Raw genomic sequence first — 16,229 nt, 5'->3', positions numbered from 1 at the left:
GGCACTCGCGACCGCCCGCCGGCCGCGACCGATCTGCGCCGCATCAAGCAACAACCAGGGGAGACCCTCCAGAAGTACATCCAGCGCTTCAACAACACCCGCCTCAAGATCCCCAAGGTCACGGATGAGGCCATCATCTACACGTTCTTCGACGGCGTCCGTGATGTCAAGATGAAGGAAGAGCTAGCCATCCACGAGGAGCTCTGCATGTCTCAGGAGCTGTTCAACCTGGCGACCAGGTGCGCAAGAGCTGAGGAGGGGTGTCTTTCCCTCCTTGAGCTGCCAGCCACAGGCACAGAGGAGAAGAAAGCCAAGGCCAAGGACGTGAAGCGCAAGGAAGCGGTAGTGCTAGCTGCGGAGCCCGACACCAAACGGGGCAAAGATCAACCCGAATCATCCAAGAATAGCCGACCGTTCTACGCCTTCCACAACCTGAACACCCACAACACCAGCGACTGCCAAGAGCTCCGAGCCCTACGCGAGGGACGCTACGGTCGACGCCCCGAGCGCGGCGACCGGGGCTACGGCCATGGAGGAGGATGAGGAGGCGGACGCTGGGACGACCGCGGCCCGTGCCAGGAATGGAGCGACAGGCCTCGTGAGGACCACTGGCAGGACCATCCTCGCGAGGGGCCCTGGAGGGACCAGCCTCGCGAGGATCGCCCCCAAGGCAACACCGGTCTTCCTCCACTGCCGCCACCAAGAAGGAACGATGACCATCATCAGGACGACGGGGCTAGGGGCTTCCAGGAGCCGCGTGCAATTGCCTGCATCTTGGGCGGTGCCCAGGCCCCAGCCTCTCAACCCATCTTCAAACAATTCGCTCGCGAGGTGAACGCGGCGCTCCCCAAGCTTGAGGTTGCGCGCCCGCTCGAGTGGTCCCGGTGCGCCATCACTTTCAACTCGGCAGATCAGCTCAAGTGCGCGGCCACTGCCGGTGTCCTCCCGATGTTGTGTTTCCCAGTCATCAGCAATGTGCAAGTTACCAAGACTCTCATCGACGGCGGTGCAGGACTCAATGTCCTATCCGTTGACACTTTCGACAACCCCCAAGTGCCATATGAGCAGCTCCAGCCTACCAAACCTTTCTCGGGAGTGACCGATGGCTCCACCACGCTGATAGGGCAGGTCTGCCTGCCTTTCACCTTCGGCACACGCGACAACTACCGCACTGAGCTCATCGACTTCGACGTCGTGCACATCCGCCTGATATACAACGCCATCCTTGGGTATCCGGCCTTGGCAAAGTTCATGGCGGTCACCCACCACGGCTACAACGTCCTCAAGATGCCTGGAAGTAGTGGGGTCATCACGGTCCCGTGTGAAGAGAGGGATGCGGTGTGCTCCCTCGAGCGCGCCTTCCAAGCTACAGCAATCGACGACCCCGACAGCAGAAGTGAGGGTCCTCCGGAGGCCATCCCCAAGAAGAAGAAGCTGCGCCGCGGAGGACCTCAGGAGGATGGCGTCGCGGCAGGAGCCTCATCAGAATTAGCGTCCGTCCTAGGGGTGCCTCCCTCCATCGCATAGGAAGGTGCGCCCGACGCCCTCCTCAGGCAGGGCTCGGGGGCTCTCTTCTGGAGGGCCTCAGACCTTGCCCACCTCACGAGGGAAGCGCTTGGGCACCACTTGGAGGCGTGCTAGGCGGCATGTTTTCCTCAGGAGAACATCGGGCAAGGGGTGCCCGCCACTCAGGAGTTCATCGCCAAGACCACACAGGAACTGCAAGACGCAAGAGCCATGCGCAGGGATAGCCGCTCACAGGGCGCGGCTCGCCACCCAGGCGAGGGTGCCGAGCTGCGTGTCTGCATCGACATTCCAGGGCTCAACAGGGTCGCGTCTCAGGAGCGCTTCTGGCCTTCACGTGTGGGCTGTTGCGGAGGCCCGCCACACAGCTACGTTCGCATGCCCCTCGGCTTGCCGAGCGTGGCGTCGACCTATCAGCGTGCCATGCGGCGTGACCTGGCGACTCAAGAGGCCAGCTACCGCGTCATCCTTGAGGGAATGGAGACGGTCTTCAGGGAGCCTCCTGAGCCCCCAGAGATTCCCAAGGCTCAGGGCTCCGGTGGCTCATGAGGAGTCATTTCTTCGACACACGCCTTCAGCTGCACCAACTCTGCTTCGTCTACAGAACCAGGTGACATCTTCCAAGCTCGTTAAGCTGGGAGCGCCCCTTGGGCTGCATCATTCACAGGCCGTGTGGGTCCGTCCCTACGGCATGTGTCCCATTTGATTATGTCTTTAGCTTACCTTGCTGGGGGCACCCCTCGGGCTGCATCATCCCCAAGCTGCTCGGGCCGGACCCAGTGGCATGTATCTTCCTGCATTTACCCAAGCTGATTTGTCTTCCCTTCTTAACCTGCCTACGGTCATCATCTTCCCGATCATCGCCTCCCACAGGGCCTCCTCACAGGCACGGCGCTGGTGCATGGGTCCGTCCCTGCCACGTCGACAAACCTGAGCGGTCGAACTCTGGCTCGCGGCACGCCCCGCGCACGTCACCTCACCAGACCCTTAGTGCCTTCATTTCATCCGGACAAACCAGCGGTAGGCTGACGGCTGTAACGGCAAACCATGTTCTTCTTGTGCCTGTTCACAGGGACCCCGCGGGAAGGATAGCAGGCGGCATCGCGAGTCTCCTTTTCTCTCATGCAATTCGCTTGCGCGTTAAAAGGGGGCTCCTGAGCATCGCGACTCAGGAGCTCCTACTGGCTCTCCAGCCCTCACCCCCTGGCCTTGACCACGGCATCGCGACTTGGCATACCAGCGGCGGCTGAGCTCGCTCGAGGGCCGGGACCTGAGGACGCAGAGCACTAACGAGAGCATGGGAGGAGGGGAACTTGTATGGGCCGGCCCGGCTATGCCGCACAAGTTGGCGCGCAGCCCCAACGCAACGTCAGGAATCGTCATGAAGTTCACAAGATAAGTCTCGCCCTCGGATCGGCTAAATGTCTGGGCCTTATGGACACTCACGCCTTGCCGCAATCCCGTTGGCCATTGCGGCCACGTCAACTCCCTTTCTTCCCTAACCATGGCCGCTTGAGCGCTAAGGGGGACCTCCTGAGCATCGCGCCTCAGGGGATCTTACTGGACCTCGGGCCGCACACCTCCCGGCCTTGACCATGACACGCGACCTGGCATACCAGCGACGGCTGTAGCCTGCCTGGGGACCGGGACCTGTCGGCGTAGAGCAACAAGCTATCGCGAGGAAAGAAAGGGGGACCGAGCCTTAACGGGAAGCGCGTTCATCAAATCTTCATAACAAGGAAGAAAAACACAAAAGACATTACAGACCCTTACATGCCCCCACGGGGCGCTTCATGATTCTTTGCAGCAAAAGCTAAAACTGAGGAAGATCCTATATACACCCCCTGCGGCAGACACCATCATCAACAGTGGGCCACGGGAGGCCGGCGCCAACCCCATCCAAATCAGAGGCGGCGGCGGCCGGACGCGGCAGCACTGCTCCGAGCGCGGCGAGAGCTCGGGGGCACGTAGCTGTCGTCGCTTGTCTCCGGAGTCTCGTAGAGCTGCTGGACTCCCAAGGGCTGCTGCTGCTGGAGTGGTCACAAGCGGAGCGCGCATTAGCCTCGCGCCCCTCTCCGGAGCAGCACTCCAGGAGGCGGCCCTCGGCATCGAAGACCTTGAAGAAGAGCGTGGAGACGCCGTCGTACTCAAGATGGATCGCGAGGGCGCCCCTCACACGGCAGACCCGTGCGATCTCGCCCCAGCCGTGGGTCATGAAGATCTTGCCGGAGGGGATCGCTTCGATCTCGCTCCAGTCGCAGGAGCGCCGCAGTCAGCGTGCTGCAACCAGAGCTCGAGAGGCCCCCTCGGCGGCATCACGTCAGAGAAGAACCGTGGGAAGCGGACCGAAGAGCTTGGCAGCATCGGCGCCCACAGCACCAGCTCACGCGAGGATTCCGCGGCGTGGATTCCGGGGGCGAAGGCGCGCGCCGCCGTGGCGCGGTGACCCCGAGCGCGGCGTCGGCGGCACTGCTCGTCGCCCCGCCCTCCTGAGCCCTCGGCTTGGGCATACAGGGGTAGCAGGTACCCTGGAGGAGGCCGCTCGCACCAAGGCCTCGCCACCACCTGCATCGCCGCTTCTTCACGGCGGTGGATCGACCTCTTCTTCGGCGAGAGTTGCTCCGGGACATCTCGGGGGGCTTTCCCCTTTTCTTCGGCGGAGAACCTTCTAATAGGCGCCATTCGTGCTAGCAGTGGAGCGAGGAAGAAGAAGCCGCAAGCGAGGAAGAGATGGGCGATGGGGGCTCCGTCCCCCTCCCCATTTATAGCAAAAGAAGGCCAACCGGCACCTCCCTCGACCGCAGGTAATGATGGTTTCCCTTGCATGTCACAGGGACTCGTCAAGTCGTGCAGTCGCCGAGGCAGCGTGGGGAAGCGCAGACGCCCACGACCAATCAACCGCCACGCGTTAACCAAGGCCGCGGGCTTTTGGGGCCCGCGGTGCTCCGTGCTTGGCCCTTGGCTTCGCCGCGAAGCCAAGCCTGAGCGCACCTTGGGCCCGGGGGCTACTATCGGCGTCCTGGGAACGGGGGTCCCCAGACTTGCCTGCCTGCGGCCCGCTACGTGGCTAAGCCAGCAGACCGTACGGCCCATCTTCATCAACAAGGCATCCAAGACCCTCGCGAGGGGCCAAGCCTCGCGAGGAGGACGACACGAGACCTCCTCCGGAGCGGCCTAGTCAAGCAGGCTCCCGAGGAGCGGAGATATCAAGGCGAGGCGAACCTCACGAGGCTCTCGTGACGTGAGCCATGACGATCGACACCAGGCGGGCGCCAGGCGGGCGCCAGCACGTGCAGCGTCCTTGTTTCCTCTTTGGTGCTAAGGAAACTAGCGCAAGCGAGGAGTACCGATGCATCAGGCAAAGGTTACCATTTTGGTGCAAAAGGACCAAGACCAGAAGGACGGCAAGACGGAGGTCATCGTGGAGCCCAAGACGGCGTCACCACCAGAGCCTTTCGCAGGCGTAGACCACCTTTTATCAGGATAGCTTGTACTAGCTGTCCCCCTTCAAATTAGCCCGCCGTTGTTAGCTTCCTTCCCACTCAATATTTGGGAAGAGGACCAGGGCCTCTATAAGTAGGGCTAGCCACCACCAGGGGACGGCGGGGAGACGACATCTTAGATCACTCTCTCACCCGTACAAGTTAGCTACGCACAAGAACACCTCAACCTCAGGAGGTTGTTCTTCCCCTTGTATTGTTCATCATCAGCCCAAGAGGCAATCCACCACCACCACACTGGAGTAGGGTGTTACACCACAACGGTGGCCCGAACCAGTATAAATCATGTGTCTTTCTGTGTTGTGAGTTCGTCGAGTTCGCCCACGAGATCTTAGAGTGTTAGGGCGTAGATCGGTGGGAGGAAAAGACTTCGCGCGAACCCCGATGTTCGAACCTTAAGGGTTTGCCGGAACCCCACATCCGATAGGGGAGATGGCCAGCCAGCCCTAGGAAGAAGCGGAATCAGGCATCCGACGAAGACGGAGGCAGCGGTGGCGGCGAGGGAGACGGTTGGTGTGCGTCGTTCTTGCGGCTGGGTCTCGCGCGAGGCGTGTGAGCTGCAAGGTGCCCCTCGATGCTGGAAAGCCCGGTGGATCGGGGAGGATGTGGCGGGATATTTGGGGCTGGCCCGGTCGAAGCCCACTGTACCAACCGCTTCTCTTGGGCTTTTAGGGGCTTGCAAGCCCAATGGGGAAAATCCACTAAAAACCCTTTCAATCCCGGTGTGCCAAACAAGGCCTTATATAGTGGGGGACAAATCCAACCGTTATGCAGCCCTCAGCCCGCACATAAATGGAACTACTGCTCGGGGAGCGGTACTACCGCCCAAGCGGTAGTGGCAGAAAAGTAAGTGCAATGACACAAGGTCACAAGCTAGTAGTGCTGCCGGAGCGGTACTACCGCTCGCTCCGACGGTACTACCACTGGGTTGCAGTACCACCGCACTGTGATGGCGGGGGTTGTGGTAGTATGGTAGCAGCGGTATTGCCGCCTAGAATGGGCGGTACTACCTCTAACAGTCGGTACTGCCGCTCCCTACTACCCCTAAGAAAAACAGGGGAGCGCTGAAGAGCAAAGCTGCGAGCGGTAGCGGTAGCAGAAGTAGGCGTGGTACTACGACTTATAAGTGGTAGTACCACTCCTACTGTCGCTTGCTCTACTGGGTCAAAGGGGGTTCCACGGAAGTGAGCCAAAGGGATTACCGTTGGACTACCGTGCAACGGTGCAACCCGACACGAAGAATCGAGACCCGAGTAGATGGCGGTACTACCCGCGGTACTACCGCTAACAAGCGATACCACCGCTGGCAGCTCCCCAACGACCGTTCTCCAAAACAGAGTGAGAACTCCATCGAAGCGAAAAGGCCAATATTTATAATTGGTGTTGCTGCTTTAGAGCATCTCCAACAGGCGCCGAACGCGGCGCGCGCAAAAAACAACTTTAACGCGCGCCCATCGCCTGGTTTGGCGCGGCGCGCAGCGACCGCTCCAGCAGCCGCGCTAAAATGCATGGGGCGCTCATTCTACAAACTAGAAATGTAGGCATTGAAAGCATAAAAACTAGATAGATTGCATAGATTTTAAACGATACAAAGGTATTTTACATCGGAAACATAGATTGCATAATAATAAAAACGACAAACGATAAAAAACGAAATAGATTGCATAAAAAAACTACTCTAAGTCGCTATCATCATCACCATTATCATCCTCGGCGGTGTTGTCCGAGGTATCTAGCCAGATGTCCAGCCACCGATCATCGTCCGGCGTGAAGAACGACTGCCCACCTGCTGCAACGAGATCGGACTGCGCATTCGCCAACGCCTTCCGCCGACGCCTGTCCAGCCGCTCCTCGCGGCGCCTTCGCGTGTCCTCCTCGCGGCACCTTGCCCAGTAGACCTGCTCGTAGGCGACGTCCTCCGGGTGGCGCCGGCGCCACTCCACCATGACCCGCTCGTCCTCCTGGGCGACGAGGAGGCGGCGCTGCCGCTCGGCGTGCTCCGCACGGTCTTGCGCCGTGTTCAGACGAGGCGGCGGGGCGACGTCGAGCGCCTGCTGGAGCGTGTACACATCTTGGAAGTTCATCTGGCCGCGCGGCCAGCCTAGGCGCCACGCCGCCGCGTCGTACACGCGGGCGGCCTTGTGCGCCGTCCCGTAGGTGCCGAGGCCGAGCCGGAGATCGCCGGAGCGTATCTCCGAGTAGTAGCCGCCGTTGGGGCGCAGGCGAACACCGCGGTAGCCGGACGCTCCTCGGCGGCGCGTCGGTGGCGGGGCGCTGGAGCGGTGGAGGCGCGTCGATGGCGGGGCGCTGGAGCGGCGCGTGGCAGAGAGGGACAGGAAGAGGAGAAAAGGAGGCGTGGAAAAGGCGCGTGGCGCGCGCCGCACTTTATAGACGCGCCGGAAGCGGTGCGCAAAAAATGGCGCGCGAGCTGGCGCCTTTTCACGCGCGCGCAAACGGTTCCCGCGCGCATGAATTTCCCGCCGCCACAGGAGCGCGACAAAACGCCCCGCGCGCGCTAAAAGTTGGGTTTACCGCGCGCGCGTCGTTTGGCGCGGACCTTGGAGGTGCTCTTAGGTGTGTCCACTCCAGTTACCGGGCCTTCTTTCAAACGAACAAGACTGAGACCAGGTAGAGGGCCTTGTTAGTCTAGTCACGTGCCATGGTAACATGCATTGTCTACGTACATGTCATGACATGACAAGCAATGAACAGTGTAAGGCTTCCACTATGTGGGCCAAAAGCGATGCCAAATTGACTTTTGTAGTATTTGGCACCGGTGTCCTCCGTTGCCCAGCCAGTGCCATAAATTTTTTGGGGGGCACCGGAGCAAGTAGGTGCTCCGGTGCCAAATTCATCGAGCGAATAAAAAACTTATTCCACACCTGTCTCTCGTCCTTCTCGCGCGAATCAACTGCGGTGACTACCTTCGCTTCGTCCACCACCTCCGGTGAGCTCTTCGCTGCTCGCCTCCAACGCTGGACCACCACCCTTTGGCCATGACCTCCGCCCCAAGACGCGAGCTTGGACAGCCTGCACAGCACCTGTGTGTGGCCCGACGCTGACAACTCCGGCCGTGAGCTTGGCCTGCCCACAACCAGAACCCTCTCGCCACGACCTCCGTCGTTGGATGCGAGCCCGGCCAGCCCGCACAGCTAGGCAGCCCGACACCGGTAGCCTCCGTTGTGAGGTCGTCCAGCTCAGGATGGTCCGATCTCCTCCGCCACATGGTCTCCTGCTCGCGACCCCCACCCGCTTCGGCCCATTCACTTCCTCCGCCAGTTTCTGGCTGCACAAGCTTGGATTTGGAAAGAGGGAGGATACAATTTTCTGATTTGGTTTGGATAAACAAAGGGGATCTTTCGGGCGAGAGGAGGAAGAACTCGGCGAGGCACTCTGAAGGCTAGCTCAATGATTATTTTTTTGCGTGGGGTCATCTACTTTTAGATCGAGCGGTGCCCTACGTTGTGAAGCCGGTGCCACAAAATTTTCATTTGGCATCAGAAGTGACGTGGCACCCTTTTCAGTTATTTGGCACCGGTGACATAGTGGAGGGCCTAAGAAAGCAAGAACTGTGCTCTCACGAGAAAACAGATGCTAGTGCAGAGCAGCCACATTCTGACAAAATAGGACCAGTCACAAATTAAGAATTAACGGATGAGATTCGTCCCGTCTCAACTGATCACTGGTGCAGTTCTAGCAGTAATCAAGCCACGAGGACAGCAAAACATAATAAAATTCTTAACCATAAATCTGAAGAACATCTCTACTGCATATTACAACATTCACATCAACACCAACAGCGCTTGCACCTCGCTAAAATTCTCCACGATACATGCATGGGCAAACCATAAATCTGAAGTTCCCATCTTCCCCTACTAGCTTACTACCAGTTACCAAGCTACTAATAATAATACAGTATGAAGCAAACATACTACTTGGAGATGGCTGTTGGTTCTCGGTGCTGGGATGGGAAATGGGAATCACCACTTGTAGCGGCGGTAGATGGCCTCGGCGTGCGCGTTCTTGTAGGCGCTGCAGCCGATGAGGTAGAGGAAGACGAGCGAGACGGTGGCGACGACGAGCGCGATGTTGGCCTTGTGCCACTGGCTCCGCAGCGCCGCCAGGAGGCCCGCGCGGCACGACTCGCACTCGTAGCACAGCTGCGCCGGGTCGTTGCTCCACAGGCCGCAGTCCGGGTCCGACGCCGGCCGCGCCGGGTTCGTCCACACCGTCGGGCTCACGTACCCGAACCCGCACACCGACGGGGGCTTGCAGCAGCCCGACTGCATCCACACACCACACCACACCACAAGCTCCGTCAGTTGTCAGAGACTCAGAGCCCACGTTTCAGCTTAGTTATTAGTATTGTTATGCTGAGAAATTTTACAGGAATCAGTCATCCTGCGACATTGCCAGTGGCTGGATCTGAAGCAATTTTCTTTTCTCTTAATCACGTGAGGTGGAATTTCCTAGAAATGGATGCATGAACGTGTGAGAGACCAAAGCTCCGGAACACGCGGGGGCAAACAGAGGCAGACAAACCCTCCTCAGATGAGGACATCGAGATGCTGCGTGCGGCCACTGCAGAACCGAGCTCAAGTGCCCTCGACCCCAGAACTAAGATGATAAGCAGGAGTAATCAACACACGACTCTAGAACTAATCACAAGCCCCCACGCACCGACCCATGCGACCCTTGTCCCCGGCACTGTCCCCGTCCATTTCTCGTTCTTGGGACAGCAACTCTTCCATGGTTCTGTTGCCGATATATACGGTACTTGGGTTAAGCTTTCACTCAGGGGATGGAGTGAAAAGTAGCATTGATACGCCACTCAATTATATTCGCAGTCTAAATCAGTGCCAGATTTGTTCCACAAAGGGCTTAATTACATGGGCCTACGCGCGGATTCCCCTCAAGACCATTTGGCAATTGGAGAACCCGAGTGGCCCACATCACAGTGACCGTGAAGAATGGGGGGCACCGCTTCTTTGTGCCCTGTCAGAAAGTTGCCACCGGATGGATTCCCCTCCTCATCGTCTAGTAGCACCTCCGAGGGCCAAGATAACCTGATGCCCGGATCCTTCTAAAGCACACCTCAACGTCTTGTTTCGGCTATAAGTGTGACTACCGATGCGTTTGCTCACATCATATCTAGTGGAGTAGTATGGCCACAGTTTCAGTCGAAACAGTGTGAGTTGGACATGCTCATTTTGTGGAATCCTATGTTTGAGAAGGTGGGAGTATTTCATAAATCTATGGCTAAACAACGATATACTAGTATACGTAGTAAGTTTCTTGCAGGTTATAAGAAGCAGTAAATGTGAAACTGTTACTCCTAGCTAGTTCTAGTACTACATGGTAGCGTCATTCAGCTAACACTCCAATATGCTTCCCCGCAAAAATCAACTAAAAATATAGGACTGGGATTAGGTGATGGATAACACGTAGTACCTGGAGCGGCGTGAGGTGGGACTGGTAGAACTGGTCGGCGGTGACGTAGCCGGCCTGGCGGGCGAGCTTCTTGCAGGTGTCAGAGACGGCGAGGCAGGACCTAATCCCCTCCCACCGGGCGGGGTCGTCGGAGACGTAGCCGCGCAGCCACATGGAGAAGCCGTCGAGGCGGTACTCGTCGTACTCGCGGCCGAGCACCGGGTAGGCGCCCGAGCCGCGGGTGACCGCGAAGGCGAAGACGAGGAGCGCGATGAGGAGGGCGATGAGCGCGGCCATGGCGAAGAGGTAGAAGGCGAGGAGGCGGCGGCGGTTCCAGTAGGCGCCGACGAAGCCCGCCAGCGCCGCCAGGAGGATGAGGCCGCCCAGGATGGCCACGGGCCAGCGCGCCAGCCGCGCGCACTCCTCCCCCTGCGCCGACGCGAACCACACCCCCGAGGCGATGACGGGGACCGCGCAGATGAGCGCCATCAGCGTCACGCACGCCGTGATGTTGTTGCTCACCGCCATGGCTGCAGGCTCGCCGCTGCCGCTCTCGCTCTCGCTCTCCCAGACCTGTGCTGTGTGTTCTTGACGCGGTGCGGGCTTCCTTCGGGGGTGGGGGGTGGCATAAAAGGGGTTTGCGGTTTTGCGGAAAGGTGGCGGGGTTTGCTGGGGCTGGCACGCTGGCCAGGGGAGAGCATGTGTGATCCTGATCCCCGCTGCCGACGCATCGTGCGCCGAGCGGCTTGTCAGCCAGCGCGTTCAGCGTGTGTGGGAGACCGGGATTGTTTGGACGAGTATGGCATGGGCATGCTTGTTTTGCTTTGGGCTTTCACATGCCACGTCGATCCGCTAGTTTAGGGCATCTCCAACCACGTTCCAGGAAGGCTTTTCAGGCGGTTTTTTTTTGCGCCGGCGTCGAAAAATCGGTCCAGTCGCGTCCCCAGGAGCCCGATTTTCGTCGGCTTGGGCCGAAAGCAGCGCCAGCGGACCCAGGCCGAACCCGGCGCGCTGGGGAGCACCCGGGGGCGCCGGGACGAACTGTTTTGGCGCGAAACAGTCACGGGCCCGCTGCGTCAGCGACTCTACCCTCTTCTCGGCCCTTCGTCGTCCTCATCGCCTCGTTTCCCGCGGCGAATCAATGCCAAAGCTGCCGTGCCGGTCAGCTTGCGCCATTGATGCCTCACGGGCGGCGCAGTGAAGACCGGATGACGCGCGTCCCTCGCCCTCCCTCGCCCGCCACGCGTACTCACGGCGGCTCGCGCACGGGCGGCGCCTCGGCCTATATAAGATGCGTCCCAGAGCACTCGGTGACTCGTACTCTCTCGCCGTCGTCGTTTCTCCCTCGTCTCTCTCTCGCCGTCGTCGTTCCTCCTTCTCCTCTCCCTCGCCGTCTCCAGCACCCATGGTCGAGCGCTTCCCAGGCGACGGCGCGGCGGCGAACGGATTCGGCCGCCGCCATCTTCATGAGAGCGAGGCTCGCCTCCTTTTCGAGGCCGAGTACCCGGTCCCGCCGGACATGCGGGTACCCGGGGCGTGGAGGATCAGCGCCGGCGGCGTGCCGGTGCCCCCGATACCCACCGGCGCGGCGCGGCGTGCGGAGATCGCACGCATCCGCTCGTCCCTGCCGCGTGCGGCGAGGAAGGGGCCACGGTACATCCCCGACAGCCCGCTCTGGGAGACCTACTTCCGCCGCCGTCATGCCGAGCAGCTCGAGGCCACCAATGGCGTCGAGCCCTCCGGCAGGCTCAACGCCGTCGGCCGGCGTCGATGGTGGGGCGTGCCCGGGCACACGTTGAAGGCCGTCCTCGAGTACATCGAGGGCGGCAACACGCCGCGCCTCGAGTACCCCGCCCCCCTTCCTTCTCACGCCGCCAGGGAAGCTCCTGGACCCCAAGGCGCATGGAGACCGGGGGGTCCTCCTCCTCGTCCGGCGGCTCGCCCTGCCTCCGCCCCGTCAAGCCGGAGCCCCAGGGCACGCCGGTCAGCGCGCGCACCCGCAGCTCCGGCGTTCGCATCGGCGCCAACGCCTCCCCACCCACCGGCCGCTTCGTCCTCGTCGAGCCCAAGTCGGAGCCCGGCCTCCCCGCGGAGTACGAGGAGATAGCCCGACGCGGCTTCTCCGACGAGGACGCCCTGCGGTGGGCGCGGGACGACTACCTCCGCGACGAGATGGTCCAGCAGCGCCGGGCCCTGGAGGAGATCGCCGCCCGCAAGCGTGGGCGCGAGGACGAGCACGGCGTCGTGGTCCTCGACAGCGACGACGACGCCCCCGGACCGTCCAACCAGCCGCGCCAACCGGGGGAGGGATGCAGCAGGGACGGCGGAGGCGTAGGCGGGGGCGGCGACGACGACGACGACGACGGCGGTGACTACACGCGGTTCTACCGGCATGTAGAACCGCGTGGGCGGGCGGCGAGGCGGACGGCGAGGGAGACGGCGGGGGTAGCCCGCGGTAGTTTTTCCTTTTTTTGTAAAATATGTTTAAGTTTGAACGAACTTGCCGATGTTTGCATTAAATTTGAGTCATTTTTGCGCCGTAATTGACTTTTTTAACTAACCGTGGGCGCCGCGACTGGGGGGGCATCACGCCCCCAGTGCGCGGTTTAGCGCCGGTGCGCCCCCAGGGGGCGATTTTTTGCCCCTCCTGGGGGCCAACGGCTGGAGATGCCCTTATAGCTTTAGGCCAACTCCACCACGCGACTCCAGACGAACGTCCGTTTTGTCCGGATTCTATCCGTTTGGGTATGGATTTGGGGTTGTATCCGGGCGTGTCCTGGGATGCGGTGACCGTGCGCCCAACGCACGGACGCATCCAGGCCACATCCTGTCCACGTATTATTTCTTTGCAAGTCCTTAACTTTATTTCATCATTCATTTTTGGTACATGAAAAATACATTATCACATTTTGACTAGTAAAGTAAGACCAAAGAAAACAAGAACCACAAGAATACATTTTAAAACATACCCAACTTCCATAACTGCTCCCTTGAGTTGGGTTAGGGCCTTCTCGATGCACTCGTTGTTGATCTATGGAGGAGGAGGCTCGATCTGGCATCCTCCTTTCTTCTTCAAGCCAAAAGTCGATGTTGCTTCCTCCTCACACCTAGTCTCGTGTCTAGCCTCTAATCTAGCAACAAGTGCACTTGTCTCATTTACAGCCTCTATGCTAGCTAAAAGTGCACGAACATGTACTAAATTTCGCTCTATCAATATATCGATGTACATTTCTTCCCAATACCAAAACTTGCATCCATTCTACACAACAAAATTTGAAGTTAGTACAACTAGTCAAATCTAGAGCACAAACCGAAGCTAAAAAAAGCGCATACCCCATCGTTTAAGCACTTGATGAACACTCATCCGGGATGTTCCGGCGTTGTAGGCACGCGGCGCACGACCATCCTTGGGCAGTGGTCGCACTTAATGAGTGGCAACGGTGCGCCGGCGAGTTTTTGGGCAAGCACCGAGCCCGGCCGACCGCCATTCGTGTATCTGCTGGCGGACCACCGATGGTGCAGATCCGAGCGGCTAGAAGAGGAGTCACTGCCTGCATGTGGTCTTGCGGCCTTGCCAGGGCCTTCCGGCGAGGTGTCCGGCCAGTCCATGGCGCGGCCCGGCCTCCCACAGCCGGCCGAGCTCAAGACCGACCGGATCCGCCGCAAAATCGGCCGGCGGGTGCGCAAACCAGGTGGCCGTGGTTGGATAGCTCGGCGGCGCCGAGGGGAAGGGGTTGGGCGAGCTCGCGTCCGAACTGCACGGCTGCAATGGCAGCGGCGACGGCGAGGGGAAGAGTGGGGAAGAGTGGAGGGGGTGCGGCCGGAGGGAGGGAGGGGGCGGATAGAAAAAAGGCCTGCGTTGTGCCACCGACGGGCGGGCCAGGAGAGGACACGCGCAGACGACCCGCGTGTCCTCGTGGTGTCCGTTTCACTCCAAAAGGTGGCACAAACTTGGGCCGCGGATGGGTCGAAAGCGGACAAAAGTCCGTTTACGGCCGCGCGCTGGGCCGTTCATTTGTGCCTTTTACCCCAAACGGATGGGGGCGGACAGGATAGGGTCGCGCGGTGGAGTTGTCCTTATAGAAAACGAAAAAAAGATGAATTTTAGTGAAAGTTAAGAGGAAAAAGGATAAAGGGAGAAAAGACTAGCAGTTGTATATGTACAAATGTGCCAACGAGGATGGTGTTTAGCAGTTGTATAATGGTCGGATGAGGAATGACAACCTGATCGATCGATGCAGAAGAAAGCCATGAGATCCTTTCGTTCTTTTCTTTTCAAAACTAATAACTACACGGTGGCTCGGCGGGTGTCTAGGCACCATCTTTACCGGACGTGTACATGTCCAAAATCAGGCGGGTCATTATCTCGCTTTTGTGGTTGACATGATAGATGGATCCGGCCGGTATACATGCGTAGTAAAGTCATCTCCCACCGTCAAATTTCTCTATAAGGGATCGGTCCGCGGATACGGATGCGGGAAAACGTTATTCAAACCTAGCCGTATTTTGACCGCAAGCAAATCTAAGTTCAAATTTACGCTGATCCACACAACACGCCGGATCACACCCGCGTCGAATTGTATCCCGGATCACAACCAAAAACAGGTAAATATGCTTAGTTTTAACATGTCAAAATCCAAAAGAGCATCAGTCCGGCAGTCCGTACATTTCTGCTCTGTCAGACCGGCCATCTCAGCAAGATGCTTCTCGATCAAGGAGGTGTCGTCGCCGCCGCATAGGCCGCCTGCGCATCCACCTCCGCCTCCGACGTCTTCCGCCGCCACCAACTCATCTTTCTACCACTCCAGCATCTGGTAGCGGACAGATTACACGACAATTCTAGAATCGACATCCAAAGAATCGATATTCAAGGTCAACATCTTGGCGTCCCCTGCATTTGTGGCGATCTTCACCCTCTCATCCTAGAGCGCGACCTTCTTCTCCTGGAACGCCACCTTACTCTCTTCGATCATGGTTCTCCTCTCTTCGAGTTTGATCTTCTTCTCCGTCGCCTCCATCAACTGCTTGAACATTTCCGCCTTCCGCTCCTCCTTGATGTTCGAGCGCCTCACGCATGCCTCTTCCTTCTTCGTCAAGATCTCCTCGAACCTCTCTGTCAGCTTGACAGCCTTACCATCTCGCTTCGTCCTCTCCTCCTCCCACATCTTGCCCCACAGATTTCTTCTAACCTTCTTCGGTGGTTCTTGGGCTGGGTCGGTAGGGTCACCGGTTTCTTCCTCGTTAGCTTGAGCAGCGGTCTTGGCAATGAAAAGGTTCCACTTCGGCTGCCCATTCAACTTCAACCAACAATGCATGACGGTGAATGACTTCTTCTCCAACTTCTTGTACATCACACAAGCACGAGTGTGCTACAAAAGTGAAACAATGCATATCTGTCTAGTGAGCAGCAAAACAATACATGTCCGACTAGTGATCAACAAAACTAAAGCACATCCAGCTAGTGATCGACAAAACTAAAGCATATCCGGCTAGTGAGTAACAAAACAAAATCATGGCTGGATAGTGATCAGCAAAACTAAAGCATATTCGGCTAGTGAGCAACAAAACTAAAGCATGTCCGGCTAGTGATCAACAAAACTAAAGCATATTCGGCTAGTGATCAACAAAACTAAAGCATGTCCGGCTAGTGATCAAGAAAACTAAAGAATATTCGGCTAGTGATCAACAAAACTAAAGCATATCCGGCTAGTGATCAACTTACTTGCTCGGTGATTCATGCACCGCTAAGCCACCGTGCCATGGACAGGATCGAGG

At 58.6% G+C, this 16,229-nt stretch overlaps 1 protein-coding gene across 1 annotated transcript; it reads right to left on the bottom strand.

Moving 5' to 3' along the window:
- Window positions 1-8,751: 8,751 nt before the first annotated feature.
- LOC123127319 (tetraspanin-2) lies at window positions 8,752-11,082 on the bottom strand. The gene is made up of 2 exons (XM_044546970.1): window positions 10,476-11,082; window positions 8,752-9,307 (listed from the first exon to the last, which is right to left on the bottom strand). Exons 1-2 carry the CDS (start codon window positions 10,980-10,982, stop codon window positions 9,005-9,007), a joined length of 810 nt encoding a protein of 269 aa, XP_044402905.1. The 5' UTR covers window positions 10,983-11,082; the 3' UTR covers window positions 8,752-9,004.
- Window positions 11,083-16,229: the final 5,147 nt, after the last annotated feature.

The sequence above is a fragment of the Triticum aestivum genome, chromosome 6A, assembly GCF_018294505.1.
Source record: "Triticum aestivum cultivar Chinese Spring chromosome 6A, IWGSC CS RefSeq v2.1, whole genome shotgun sequence".
NCBI classification, from domain to species: Eukaryota; Viridiplantae; Streptophyta; class Magnoliopsida; order Poales; family Poaceae; genus Triticum; species Triticum aestivum.
Note: the sequence above shows the minus strand (reverse complement) of the source record. Positions and strands in the feature narration are given on the sequence as shown.